A 14495-nucleotide genomic window follows, 5' to 3' on the forward strand; every position below is an offset into this window, starting at 1 on the left:
GGAGAGTGTCTGAGTATCCCATGTGGTAGTATGGGAAAAGGTGCTATAGGAAGGGGGTACTGTGTCGCACACATCAGTGTCTCACCTCCACTCCCCGAGGACCCCTCACCCAGGTGATCCTCCCACACTGGTCCCCCCCCAGGAACTGGATCTTATGGTGATGGCTGTGTCCTGGCCACCTGGATGACAGATCCCCCGGGTCCAGTAAGTGAGACACCTTCAGGTTTCTCACAGCTGGTACTATAGGTTATTAGCTAGATGAGCTGATTTGTCTAAATATGTATTTATACTGTGATGGTCTTCTTCAGCACCTCTCTTTATTCGAGAAAAAATGTCTTAATATCAGATCAGTAGGGTTTTTGGAATTTTAATGGGGACAATGGTAGATGTCTTATTTTCTTGTTCTTCACTGCCTATGTGTGTGAATGCCAATGTAATGAGGATAGCAGTTAAAAGCAAAATACCACAAAAATCTCCAGTAACTATACTTCGTACAGTACATTTATTTCAATTCTTTCATGGAGCTGCATTTCTTACTTCTTGAAACATTTCCATTCCTCCAATTATTTGTAATATACCAGGTTTACCGTGAACTCAACATTTATAAAAAAGAAATGAAAAATAATCGCCAATATAAATCTTAAAACAATAGTGTTGATTTTCGGGTTCCTCTGAAATGTCACAATGTAAGAACGTGTGTGCAAAAGGTAGCATACGTTTTCTTTTTTCTTCTGGCTTTTACTACTTCAGTTTCATTGTCTCTTTTATCATAGCACAAGGAAGGTGTTCCAGGATCACTGCAAGTCCATCAGTTCTTTAAAAAACCCTAATCTAAACATTTTACTTCTTCTTCCCTTGGCTTTTGGTTATGGATCTTGTCTGCACATGCTGAAATTCTTCACTTGAGTAGGGGTATTTGCAGCAGAGGTCAAGGCTTCTCCCTGTAAATGTATTCTCCCTCGCAGTAGGGCTTACTTCCTCCACTTCATGGAGGGCCTCGAAAAGGGGGGTACTCCAAGAGCATACAGATTTGTGCACCAGCATACAGGCTTAGTGCCTTGAGTGTTTCTTCCAAATCAATGTGCTGGTTGTCTTTTTTGCTTCCCCTTGACACCTCCCGTCGGTTCTGGAGCTGTTGAGACATAAAGGAAACACTTGCAGTCATTGTTTTCAAATAATCATGGATTTCATTGCCTAAAGCCTTCGCTATACTATGGGTGTCTGTATTTTCCCTTGTTGTGGGAGTGAGAGGAGTTATCCTACAGCAGTCATCAACTCATGTCCGATGGTGATCTGAACCAGGCTGGTTTTGCAGAGCATATAGCCCAAGGGGTAGGCAATAAAGGCATCCCTTCTTTTAAGTCACTTTTAATTTTGCTATCCTTTCCTTTAAAAGCCCATTTAATTTCTCACAAATATCAATTGCTTGTGGATGATAGGCTGACATCTCTTGTATCTTATGCCTAATACCAAAACTATATTTTCAAATAGCTCATTTATGAAGTGCAGTCCATTATCGATTGCAAAATTTCGCACACACCCCATCTTGGAAATACTTCACGCACAAGGAACTTGGAGGCACATGCAGCATCAGGGTGCGTGCATGGACCCGCCTGGATCCATCTAGAAAAGGGACATACTACAAATAGCAAATATCTATAGCCATTGCAAGTCTGCAGCATATCTACATAATCTATATGTAGATGCTGAAATTGTCCATTCGGTGTAGGGATTTCTCCACTCACTGTTTGCAAAGTGTGTCCTGCAGTACATTTCTGGCACATAATACACTTTATTATGAACTGTGCCACATGTTTAAATAGGTTGGGTATGACCCATTCTTCTGCAATAGTAGCAGCTAGACTCTCTTGAGCTTCCCTTCCTCTCCCTACCCTCTCTACCCCTCACTCTCTCTACCCCTCAGGCCAAGCCATCTCCAACACTGCCACCTACCATCTCGGTTATAAGACCCATGAAGCGTGTGTCAGTTGAGGCTTTTGCCACCACTTTCTCCCCCCTCAACCTATATCTGCTATATCTATAAGCTATATCTGATACTCTCGATGTTCTTGCCCCTGTCATGAGGATCCGCTTGAAGCCAAAAGCCAAGTGCAACTCTTGGTACAACTCAGACCTCGTCACCTTTAAATGCAAGTGCAGTGTGGCTGAGAGGAAATGACGTGCTTCAGGTACATTCTCTGACAAACTTGCCTGCCGCCTGCTCCAAAGGCAATTCCGGTTCTCTGTACGCACCAGGAAGAGAGCCTACATCCAAGCCTGCATCTCTGCAGCATCTAACAACTCGGCCGAACTCTTTAAAATCTGCAAGGAGCTGGCCAATCCTGCTGCCGTCTCTCTACATCGCCTGTCCCCTCCAAGGCCCTTGCTTTTCATTTCATCTCTAAAACTCGGGACATCCTGTCCTTTCTCTCTTCTCCCCCTCCTCCCTCTACTCCCTGCTCTTCCCCTGGCCCTTCCTCTGCCACCTCTCCTCCCTCCTTCTCTGCCTTTCCTCTGTTCTCCCGAGTCAAGGTTTCTAGACAAGTCCGATCTATGAAAGTCTCATCAAAACAGGTTCACCCTTGTTCCTCCAAAACAATCAAGGACCACATTGACACCCTGGCTCCTGCTCTGGCTGACTTCTGCAACCACTCCTTCCCCTCCTGAAGCACTCCCTTGTGCACCCTCTTCTTAAGAGATACTCTACCGACCCTTCCTGTCTGGCTAACTATCGCCCAATCTCCCCTCTTTTCCTGAACAAACTCCTGGAAAAGCTGGCCATCTCCCAGCTTAATCTTCACACTGAATCGGTTGGTTGTCTCCATGACCATCAGTCTGGCTTCAGAGCTGCCAGAAGCACGGAAACTGCTCTCCTGAACATCCGTGAAGACCTGCTCTCTCAACCTTGATTCCAACATCGCGTGCGTCCTCGTCTCTCTTCTGCCTTTGACACAGTCAACCATGCCATCCTGCTCAACTGTCTCCGTGATGACCGGAGTATCACAGATCGGCACTGGCTTGGCTGACTTCTCTCCTCTCCGATCAACCCTCCCAGGTCCAACTTGGGTCCTTCCTCTCCTCTATCTCTATCTTTACATGTGGTGTTCCCCAGGGGACTAACCTCTCTCTCTCCCTGGCTATTTAACCAATACCTGGCACTTCTTTCCCACTGCATTGCCGCTCTCTGCCCCAACTTTCAATGGTATGCGGATGACACTCAACTCATTTTCAGGCTCCCTTCCGCCACCTCTTCTCCTTCTCTCATCTCTGACTGTCTGCTATTCAGGAGCGGTGTGCCACCAATGATCGTTGCCTTAATTCCAGTAAGACCAAGATTCTCCTCATCGGCACACCTGCTCCCTCCTTTCCTGTCACTATCTGTCTGGCCTCTCTTGTCCCTCTTCCTGCTCTTACCTGTTAGGCTAAAAACCTCGCGATCATCTTCAACTCCACACTCTCCTTCTCCCCTCACATCTCTGACGTCTCTAAGAAGTCACACTACCAGCTGCACCTACTCAGAGGTATTCTTCCTTTTCTCTCCTTCCCCCTGAAGCTCACTGTCTACAGAGCTCTGGTTCTGTCAAGGCTGGTCTACTGCAACAGCCTCTTTCTAAATCTTCCTGCCTCTACTCTCCACCCTCTGCAACTCATCCAAAACAGGTCTGCAAGACTTGTCCTTGTCCTTGGCCTCAAGCCCAAGGATCGTATCACTCCAGGACTGAAATCTCTGCACTGGCTCCCAGTGGTGGTGAGGATTAAGTTAAAAACCCTCTGTATTGCCACAAGGCATACTGGGGCCTCAATACCTTCAACTCTCTCTTCCTAAATATCTTCCTCCTTGAGCTCTTCGCTCATCCGCCTCCAGCTCCCTCAGGGTCAGTCACTTCTCCAAGCAACGGTTGGTGGTAGATCTCTTTCTTCTGCTGGGGCCTCCCTCTGGAACAGCCTTCCTGCCTCTCTGAAACTTGGGGAACCATCTCCGGTTCCGGAAGCACCTCAATACCTTCCTCTTTGCTTCTGCTTTCTCTCCTCCTCTCCCCTGCTGATCTCCTGGCTGAAACAAACTGCACTGGTTACATGGCTACCCTCTGATGTTGGGCCCAGGCCCTCTCCCTGTGAGTTGCACACCTGCACTGCCCCCCTGGCAACCCTTGCACTCTGAGACTATTTCTGTACCCCTAGAGCCCCCTACCAGCACTTGACACCTGATGTCTGCACTTATTATTATTGTCTTTATTTTACTGTTATCCTATGTACTGCACTGCCCCTTCCCCTTTCCCCCGCACGTTTCCCTTCCCACCTGCCCCTGCACAATCTCAATGTCACCTGGCCTAGTAAGATCGTTGTCTTCCCTCTGTTCCCCCTCTCTTGCCTCATCGCGCCTTGAAACACTTGTGTATAGGCGTGTTATAAATGCCATATCATATGCGCTGGATGGTGAAGTTGCTCCAACGTTACCCTCAATAATACTAGAGGCATAACTGGCTTTCCAGTGCTGCCTCAGTAAGGGGTAGAGAACCTCCCTGTTTTTCCGTAACTCTTGTTCTTCCTGCGATGCTCGTCCTTGTATTTTATTTAACTGTACAATGGACGTCCCATTAAATCCTTCCTTAACCAGCATGCATTGCCCTGTTGCCTGCTTTACCATTTTGACTTCCCTTTCAAATGTGGTTGGGTAATAGGCTACTTTTTTGGCCTCTAAATCTGCAGCATCGTTTCCACGTTTTTACGATTGCTATGGTCCCGAGGAAATGTAATGCTTCAATGAGTTTCTCTAATAAACCTGCATGTTGCACTGGAGTGCCGTCTGCACGGAGGAAAATTTGCCTTTTACAACGTGACCAGCCTGCGTGAACAGTTGACGTTACATAGGCGGAGTCAGAGTACACCATCACTTCCTCATCCTCAAACGCTTGCAGCGCGTCAATAAGCGTGGCTAATTCTGCAGCCTGTGCTGAATAGTTTGGGGACAATCGCCTGCTAATCATTGCTTCAAATGTACCCTCTCAGTTCAGTTTTACCACTGCCGATCTTGTATGTCTCACCCCCGTTTTTTGATCACTACTTGGTGACCCATCAATGAAAGCCACTTCCCCCCTTCCTAGAGCATTTTCTCTAACTCTGGGAATATTATGATAACATTCAGTATACGTTATGCAGTCATGCACATTATCATCCTCTCCCACTACATCAGCTATAAACATTGCTGGATTCACTGTGCTGCACCTAACAATTTTTGTTGCAGGGTTTGAGATAATTACCACATACCCTGATGCTCTTTTTGTGGTCAATGTACATTTATGTTTCTCCAAAATTGCAAATAATGCATTCTTCACAAACAATGTTACTCAACACCCATGGTTATATGTGAGGCTTTTTCAATCGCAAATGTAGATGCTGCTAAAGATTGCTCACAGGGATAGTGTCCTTTCATGACTGGATCTAAGATCCCACCGTGGTGTTGTTTTCTGTGTAAGCACTGCTGTTGTGACTTCTACATTTGAATAGGAGAATAAGTAAAATTCTTCACTGTAGTTTGGATCGCCTTTTTTAATTTTAATTGATGAATTTCTTCAGTCATCTCTTCTGTCCATATTAGTTTATTTTTAGCCATCTGTGCCTCTTTGAGTCCTTTTAAAAGTGGTCGAATATATGTACTGTAATTGAAGACCCTGGCCCTGCAATAATTGCACAGGCCTCAAAATGGTTGCATTTGTCTCACTGTTCTTGGCTGTTCAGTTATCTGCCCTTTCAGATGTCACTTTTCTTTCTTCATGCTAGATCAACTATCCTATATACAGTACTTCTGGACAATATTGTAATTTCTCCTTATCTACTTTGCACCCTTTCTCTGCCATTATAGTCATACGTTTGACAGTCTTCTCTGCATCTTTCGTCTAACAGCACACTAAAATGTCATCAACCTATTGAATTATGGTGCTTTCAAGTTGGACATTAATCAAGTCCATCTAAAGGACTCTATTAAAAATTAATGGGGACTCACAGTACCCCTGGTTGTAAAAGTAGATCTATTTTGCCTTATGATGTTGGCCTAAGCACATACACATTAGGGTTGTAACGGTATACCGGTATACCGGTACAAAAACCGTTGTCAATTTCATTTTGTGTAAATAACCGTTACCTTGTTTGTACCGGTAAACCGATTGAACTGTTGTTTTTGTTTTGCAAGTCTGCACTTCAATGAATGCATTGCAAATTGCATATAGGGCTGGGCTGGCTGTGTTGTTCACAGTGAACCTGGAGGAGGTGGAGTTTGCCCAGGTCCAGGCTGGGCTGGGCTGATGCATTGCAAATTGCATATAGGGCTGGGCTGGCTGTGTTGTTCACAGTGAACCTGGAGGAGGTGGAGTTTGCCCAGGCCCAGGCTCGGCTGGGCTGGCTTCATCAAGCCTGGGAGTGGAGGAGGTGGAGTTTGCCCAGGCTGGGCTGGCAACAGTCAGTGAGCCTGGAGGAGGTGGAGTTTGCCCGGGCCCAGGCTGGGCTGGGCTGGCTTCAGCAAGCCTGGGAGTGGAGGAGGTGGAGTTTGCCCAGGCTGGGCTGGCAACAGTCAGTGAGCCTGGAGGAGGTGGAGTTTGCCCGGGCCCGGGCCAAGGCTGGGCTGGCTCCAGTGAGCCTGGAGGAGGTGGAGTTTTCCTGGGCTGGAACATTCCGGAATCAATGCACGTGTCACTGTCAGAGACAGTTGAGGCTCCGTTTGTGCTCCATATAAACCCTGCTGTCACACTTCCGAAAGCTACGTGCTGTGCCGGATTTCAAAGGTTCCAAGAAGGTAAGCAGTCCCCACACCAGGTCCTCTATCCTCTTTTTCTTCCCTCCCGTCTCATGGCCTTCTTTCCTGCTTCTCCCCCTTTGTTGAAATCTAGGCCCAAGTGATGAATGTGCCCTTAACACGTGTTAGTGCGAATTAAATGTGTTTTTATTCTCTGTGTTATTGTGAGCCTGAATGAATGTGCATGGTGTGCGATAATCTACCTGTTGGCAGATGAGGGTGAAATGCTACTGAGCGCATGATATGGTATGGCATTTATAACGCGCCTATAAACAAAAGTTTTTGTAACCCATTACGGAATCACTTGTTTACAAATACCCACTTAGCATTCACATTCACAATATATCCTTTATTGAAATCGAAACTGCATCCCACTCACTCCCTGTGCTTTTAAAAGCTCTGCAGTCGTTTACAAATACCCACTTAGCATTCACATTCACAATATATCCTTTATTGAAATCAAAACTGAATCCCACTCGCTGTGCTTTTAAAAGCTCTCCAGATCCCGATAGCACGCGCCTCGCTCACTTCTGCCACTTCCACTCTCACAGCCAGGCGTTCGGAGGCTGAGAGTCTCCAAACTCTCCAACTCAGATCTCGCACCCTCTGCAACCCACCCCCCATGGGGAAGAACTCAACGCATACATGCCATTCATGGACACGTGCGCAGGGCATTTGTGTAGGTAAAAACGCACACGTTTGAATGTGTAGGTGTGGGTAAATATGGAACATGCATCGTGCTAAGGTTGTTCTGAAATGCATTTGTATACGTGCGTCACGCCCAATGCATTACAATACCTAAGTACACAGTAGGTGGGCACTGCCTGCCATACGTATTATTCATAATTATGTAGTGCCTTTACAGGTTGCACACTATAAAACCTCAAACCAATCAATCATGTGCATGCAGTTAACTTTCCACAAAGATCCTACATGTGAAACTGGAACCACGGGCCAAACCGTCTTACTTGCCCTGGCTGCCCTCCCCAGCTCTTTCCAGCGTTCTCTCTCTGTATTTTCTTTTGTTACACAATGCTCCATTGAGTGCTGGTTTGGATCGTACTATATACGTTCCATACAGAGTAGACACACATAGCTAGAAGTTTTTTCTTCTGGTGCACATGAGCATTCTGCATCCAGAATCACTGCTGAGTGTGGGAATCGGAAAGCCAGCATTGCAGACAACCGACTGCAGTGCCCACTTACTTCACCCAACTACTGCACCACACTCTTGTTTCATACAAATGTGCTGAAATAGAGCTCTGAAAACGTATTGTAAAAGAGTTGGCATTGTTAGCAAATCATGTTCCATTCTTGTACAGTTTATAAATAAAGGCCAATATGTCGAGAATGTAGTATGATATGAGCCTAAAAGCTAAGAGTGCTTGATTATTTCACTCCTAATAAGGGACAACTTAATTTCCTGCCCAATGAAGTGTACTACTTACAAGATGGAGAGGAGACATGAAGAGACTGTGTGAGAGTCAAATGCTTGTAGCTATTTTTTGACATGGGCATTGCGTTTTTTTTATGCATAAAATTTGAAGCTCTATATTTTTAAACAATTGAACCCGTTTGTGTGCATCAAGCAGGGAAATGTGCGCTGTCATGATAAGTTGTCAGGACCAGCTCTGAACAAAGCGGAGCCATTGCAAGAGCAACAAGTTGGCCCCTGGCGCCCGCACCTTGCCCTTCATGCCACATTATGCCCACACCACTACCAGGAGTTCTAGGGGCCTACTATCTGATAGTGGAGACTTCTCTCTGCTTCAAATTATGTGTTCGGGTCACTAAATGCAGTTTAAACGCATTATACGGGAAAGGAGCGTCATCAGGTCATGTGTTTACTGTTGCTCCATGCAATACGGTGTAAACACGAGTGCTTCAATTGTGGCCCCTGCACACATACAAAGGTTGTACACTTTAACATTGCAAGTTACATTTGCTCCTAGGGTGAGAATTCACTGCAAATATATTGCTCTTTTCTGACTGTGATCCTAGCAGTTGGATGAAGTACCAAAAGAACAATGACCAGCTGATTTGAACTAACGCATTTGAAATGTATTTCATGGTACCTCAAGCAGATCAAAATGGGGGTTAATTAATGCACCTTCCGCCTGCTGGCGCAAGCAGCCTTCCAATTAAGTGTTTTCCGAAAAGATGAAACTATGAATGGATCAATCCGGAGTCAGATTAATATCTAATTTATAATCCCTCTAATCACAAAACACCCATAATTAGCTTTCTGCTAATCGCACTGCCAGGCGGAAACATGTAGGTCTCTCTTATCTAATTAAACAATTATCTTTTCTTATCAGTTGCCATCGCTTCTGGACGAAATATAGTATATATCACAGTATATATATATGCCAGTCGACGTTGAATGTTGAAATGATCGCACACAGCAGACTTTTCTTTATTTTCTTAGTCATGGATGGGGGACACTATGTGAAAGATTGTTCGAGTAGGTTTGTGGTAGTGAGCCTGCTTCTACTGCACATCCTTGATTTAGCCCCTCGGAGCGTCCATTCGTTAATTAAAGGAGGCAACCCTCACACTACCACACACACACATTATTATGGACTGAATACAAAGGAACTGTTTTCCTTAGAAAATGTACATATTCTGCATTTTAAAAATGTAAATTGCACAAAAACGGAGAAGCTGCCAGTTGTAAATGGGAGCGCGCTTCCGCGCTATTCAACAGGTGGCCTTGCGCTTTCCGATGAAATGCCCTCGCCCGCATATAATCCAGCGATACACGAATGAGTGCACGACAGTTCTGTGCAGGGGGGGTTGGTGCACAGCAAAACATGAACCAAACCTGCATGTTTGCACCAGGCGAGTCTTCTGGATACAAGGACAGAATATATACTTACCTCCTCGTATGTAACCCCCTGATCTTACTAATTGATATTTGCATACACCCTACAATTCAACTAGGAGATATTCTTGATTGCTATATCATGCACCCTGGTGTGAATAGTTGCAACTATATCATTTGAACGGACATACATACACTTGCATATGAACCGCGTTATGCATACACCCATGCATCATTAATTGGTTGGTATATATTATGCACGTGTATATTACTAAATGGTGCAAGTATGCACTTTACCTCTGTTAGATGATTAAAATATAAACTCCAATATCATGAACTGATTTACAGCTACAGTAATGTATGCATACACCAGTACTATTCAATAAAAGAATGAAATCTGATATGCGTGTGTGACTGTATAGTGATGGGCCCAGCCAGTATTTTAAAAAAGGGTCCTCCACATGTCAAGATTGCAGTGAGGGAAGGGAACATGTTTGGGAGGGGAAGGTTTTAAGGACCAGGACACACTCATTGGGCAAGGTCTAAAATGTATTCTGCCTATTTGTTCTTTTCTAGCCTTGGTGAAAGAATTCAATTTTCCTCTTGTAGTACATCAGAGGGGAGAGTGCATTGGCTGAGAGCCTGTAGGAAAGCAGAGCGCCTTCCGCATCTCATGTTACAATTGAGGTAAGATGTGTGGGGCAGAGAGGAAGAGATGAGCTGACTACTGCTAGCGGGAGAAGGGCCTTGTGTGGGCCTATTGATTGTGTTGCCACTATATGCCGGACAAGTAGGCTACATTTTGTTTTTTGTTGTCGTTGCAAACGCGCTTCTAGCACTTGCAGACTCACTCCTATTCCAACCTCCAACTCATTCCCAGTACCTTCAATCAGGGGTGTACTGGCCTATAGAGAACTCTGGAGATTTTCCAGTAGGCCTCTGCACTCTGGGCCTCTTTTGTGTGATAACCTATTTTATTTCCACATTTTCTCATGGGAAAAGGGTTGGGCTTGTTGAAAATGTGTAATATGGGGCCACTTTGAAAATTATTTCCAGGGCCCCTTTTGGTCCAGTCCACCCCTGCCTTCAATTTGCCCCCCTCGTTCCCCAACCACACTCTGTGATTGGGCCTGTTGCCCTGTGTTAACATCTGCGAGGGTCCAAGACCCTTGCAGGCTTACCAACCGGTATGATTTAACATCGTGGCTAGAAGGTAAGTTTGGTGCAGCACTACTATGCCACCACTACCCATCCAAATGAGTCTGTCCTACAAAAGATCTTTGTGAGCGAGTTACCTCACGGGTCATATGTTAATAATTAAAAACCTAACCTCGTATGATCGTATACATGCACCAAATAGTGGAGGTTTGTTGCAAAGAATCTGCATATCTGTTTGTTATTACACAACTTATTTTATTACATGTCTTCAAATCACTGAAAGTATAGTGGGCTTAAATAGATTTTTCAGGTCGACATTATTTTGCATTCTGGGAGTCGACTTATAGCTGTGTTTGCAGACTTTGCTTGATCCCTGCGGCTGTCAGTTTCCTCCTGTATTATCACCTCAGTCATTGGCTTAACAATCATCTGTTCCACCCACTTCTTAGCTATGGCATTTCGCAGGCCGTGGGTAATTGGGCATGTAGTGTTTCACATCCATGCTGGGTGGCCATCTCTTTTGACTCTTGATTCAAGACACAAGATGGATATCCAGCAGGGATCTGAAACACTAAATGCACATTTGCCTATCCCAATTCCCAATCCTTCTTTGTCACTAGACTCACTACGGCATTCAGAGGCACGCACCTGTTGGAGTAGAGTAGACATTATAATGGAACAAAAAAAGGATCTCCACTTTTCTTTTTTACATTATAATGGAGACAAAAGAAATACAGCTGGTGGGTGGGGCTCGTTATATTATAGCCAGTAGCCACAGATTATTTAAGAGCCTTCAATCGGCGGCCCGGGCCCACCTACCTGTATGTATTTCTTTGTCTCACCCTTATGTATTCCATTTCCTGTCTGTGACGTGTAAAGTAAAATGTCACATCATCAGACATCACATGAGGTGTGTGTCAGTCTAAAAGCACTTGTACGGTTCTACTTAAAAGGAGAGGGGATTGACCTCACAGACTAATAACTTGAATCTATCAAAGTTAGTGACTTGTTGATGTTGAATAGTACTGTAACTGTACGATCACTGCCACAGACTGAATCAAAAGTCAATAAGGCTATTTTATTTCCAATTTCAGGGTCAAATAGTGAGGCAAATTTATACAAGTGCAGCTAGAGCAACTGTTAGGCGAAGTAGTGAAAACAACCAAATCCAACAATGATGGAAGAGGTAGATGAACACCATGACACTACCAACACCGCCGGCCCATCATGTGAGGAAATGCTGCTGTACCCTCCCGTGAAACGTAGAACTTCAGCAGTGTGGAACTACTTTGGCTACGCTAAAATCAGAGGAGAAATAAAAGAAGATGGCTTTCCCATTTGCCGTGCCTGTGCCAAAAAAATTTCAGCTAAGGGTGGAAACACATCTAATATGTTTACGCATCTTCGAGAGCATCATCCAGCCCTTTTTCTAGAAACCCAGCCGTCCATCAAAAGGAAACGACTTGCTCATCCTGCCACTTTCACTACTACAGCAGACTCCACAGAAGCATCATCCAGTACAAAGGTATTTTAAGTTTTAAACTTAACGTTCATCACCAAATAAAATCGTCATGATTAGGAGGGTAACATGTGCATTGCGCACTAGTGCAGTGCACTGCATCACACAGGCCCAGCTTGAACTGATGAGGTGCTGCTGCCTTGGCGCTGGTGTGTGGGGCTGTCCACATGTAGATGATTTTAACTTACCTACCTTAGTTTACTTTTGAGTTAATTTTTTTGCATTTGCATTTGCAGTGGTGCCGCCAATCCCCAGAAAACCTCACTCAATATACAATGGAAAAAATGTTTGAGAAGCAAAAGAAATATGACCGTACCTCTAAATCTGCACAACAAATGAATGCTGCTGTTGCTTTCTTCATTGCAAAAGATATGGTTCCCTATTACATAGTAGAAAGACCAGGTTTCAAGCATTTAGTAAACCAGCTGAATCCTAAATACGAACTTCCATCGCGAACATTTTTTTCTGGAAAAGAAATCCCAAAATTGTATTCAGCTTTGAGAAATGAAGTGCAGGAAGCTGTTGGCAGAGCCAGGTGGTTTGCAGCAACTACAGATCTTTGGACAAGCAATGGTGGCAAAGGGGAGCCATACATTAGCCTGACACTCCACCACATCTCATCAGAGTGGGTCATGCAGTCTCACTGCTTGGAGACACTGTATGTGCCCGAAGACCATACTGCAGAACACATAGCTGAAATATTTGAAGGCATGTTACAACAATGGCAGGTAGACATTAATAGACTTACATGTATTGGCACAGATAACGCCTCAAACATGAAGAAAGCATTTCAACAGGTACTTAAAGTACCACACTTAAGCTGCTTTGGCCACAACTTAAATTTAGGCATTCAAAAGTGTTTAAAAATTCAGCGCGTTGACACAGCAGTGAAAAGTTGCAGACGGCTGGTTGAGTCATTCAGCCGCAGCTGGAAGAAAAGACGAGAGCTAACCTTAAAACAAACTGATCTCAACGTTCCTAAACATTCCCTGATTCACGATGTAGTCACAAGGTGGGGCTCAACATACGACATGATAGAGCGCTTCACTGAGCAGCAGCAAGCGGTGTGTGCAGTTCTTGCGGCAGATAGAAATCTCTGGCATTTGATGCCAAAACAAAATGACATGACGAACCTTGAGGACATTTCATTAGTACTTGGATCAGTCCACATGTTCACAGATTCCCTTGCTAGTGGCACACGTGTCACCGCATCAGCAATCAGACCAATATTAAATCATTTATTGAATAATGTTCTGGTTTGTGCTCCCACTGATCGTCCACTAGCGAGAGAAATGAAAGAAACTATTGCAGCAGACCTGAGCAGTAGATACGAGGCACCTCAAACACGATTGTTGCTTGACATCTGTTCATTCCTGGATCCAAGGTTCAAAGAACACTTCCTCAGTAATGTGTCTGATACAACAGAAGCAATAAAAGAAAATGCTTTACAAGAAAAACACAGCCTGGAAGAAGGTGAGGATCAGGAATCAGATTTTACCACTGCCACCATGACAAGAAATGGGACCCCCCAAGGTAGTGAAGAACAACGGAGTGAGCAGCAGCTGCAAAGCCTTGGAGTTCCATCACCAACTCCAGTAGTAGCAAGCAAAAAAACAGTTGATGTTAATCCCAGAAAAGGACTACATGATTTACTGTGGGAAATCACAGAAAGTGTGAAACAGTCCACTTCTATCGCAGCAGACTCTGAACCAGAAGCAGCAATCATTGCTCAAGTCGAACACTACAAAGCTCTGCCAATTCTTCCGGGAAATGAGGATCCGCTCATTTGGTGGAAACAACATCAAAAGGAATTACCCATTCTGTCACACCTAGCCCAAAAATACCTGTGCATCCCAGCAACTAGTGTTCCTTCTGAACGTGTATTCAGTAGCAGTGGCTACATATTATCTCCTTTTAGGAGCAGACTATCTACAGAGCATGTAAACATGCTGGTATTTCTGCATCATAATTTGTGATTTTTTTTTATTTTTCTAAAACAAAAGTGGTTTGTTTGCTGGTCACTCAGACTTGCGTTCTAATACCTAGAATTTTTTCAGACTTTGAGTAAGCAGATATATGATCTTTTTGACCGTTTTACCTTGGTAGTGTAGCTAAAACATAATTCAGCAAACCAAAAGTTTTGGCATAACCCCTGGGCACCCCTTCTCTGACCATCATTGTTCAGAAGGAACAAAACATATTGA

The 14495-nt window shown here is 44.5% G+C and overlaps 1 protein-coding gene across 1 annotated transcript; it reads left to right on the top strand.

Annotated features, from left to right (window-relative positions):
- Positions 1–11946: 11946 nt before the first annotated feature.
- LOC138567812 (E3 SUMO-protein ligase ZBED1-like) lies at positions 11947–14267 on the top strand. Its single transcript, XM_069646302.1, has 2 exons — positions 11947–12297; positions 12528–14267. Exons 1-2 carry the CDS (start codon positions 11947–11949, stop codon positions 14265–14267), a joined length of 2091 nt encoding a protein of 696 aa, XP_069502403.1.
- Positions 14268–14495: the final 228 nt, after the last annotated feature.

This window comes from Ambystoma mexicanum, chromosome 2p (genome assembly GCF_040938575.1).
Source record: "Ambystoma mexicanum isolate Mex_15411 chromosome 2p, UKY_AmexF1_1, whole genome shotgun sequence".
NCBI lineage: Eukaryota > Metazoa > Chordata > Amphibia > Caudata > Ambystomatidae > Ambystoma > Ambystoma mexicanum.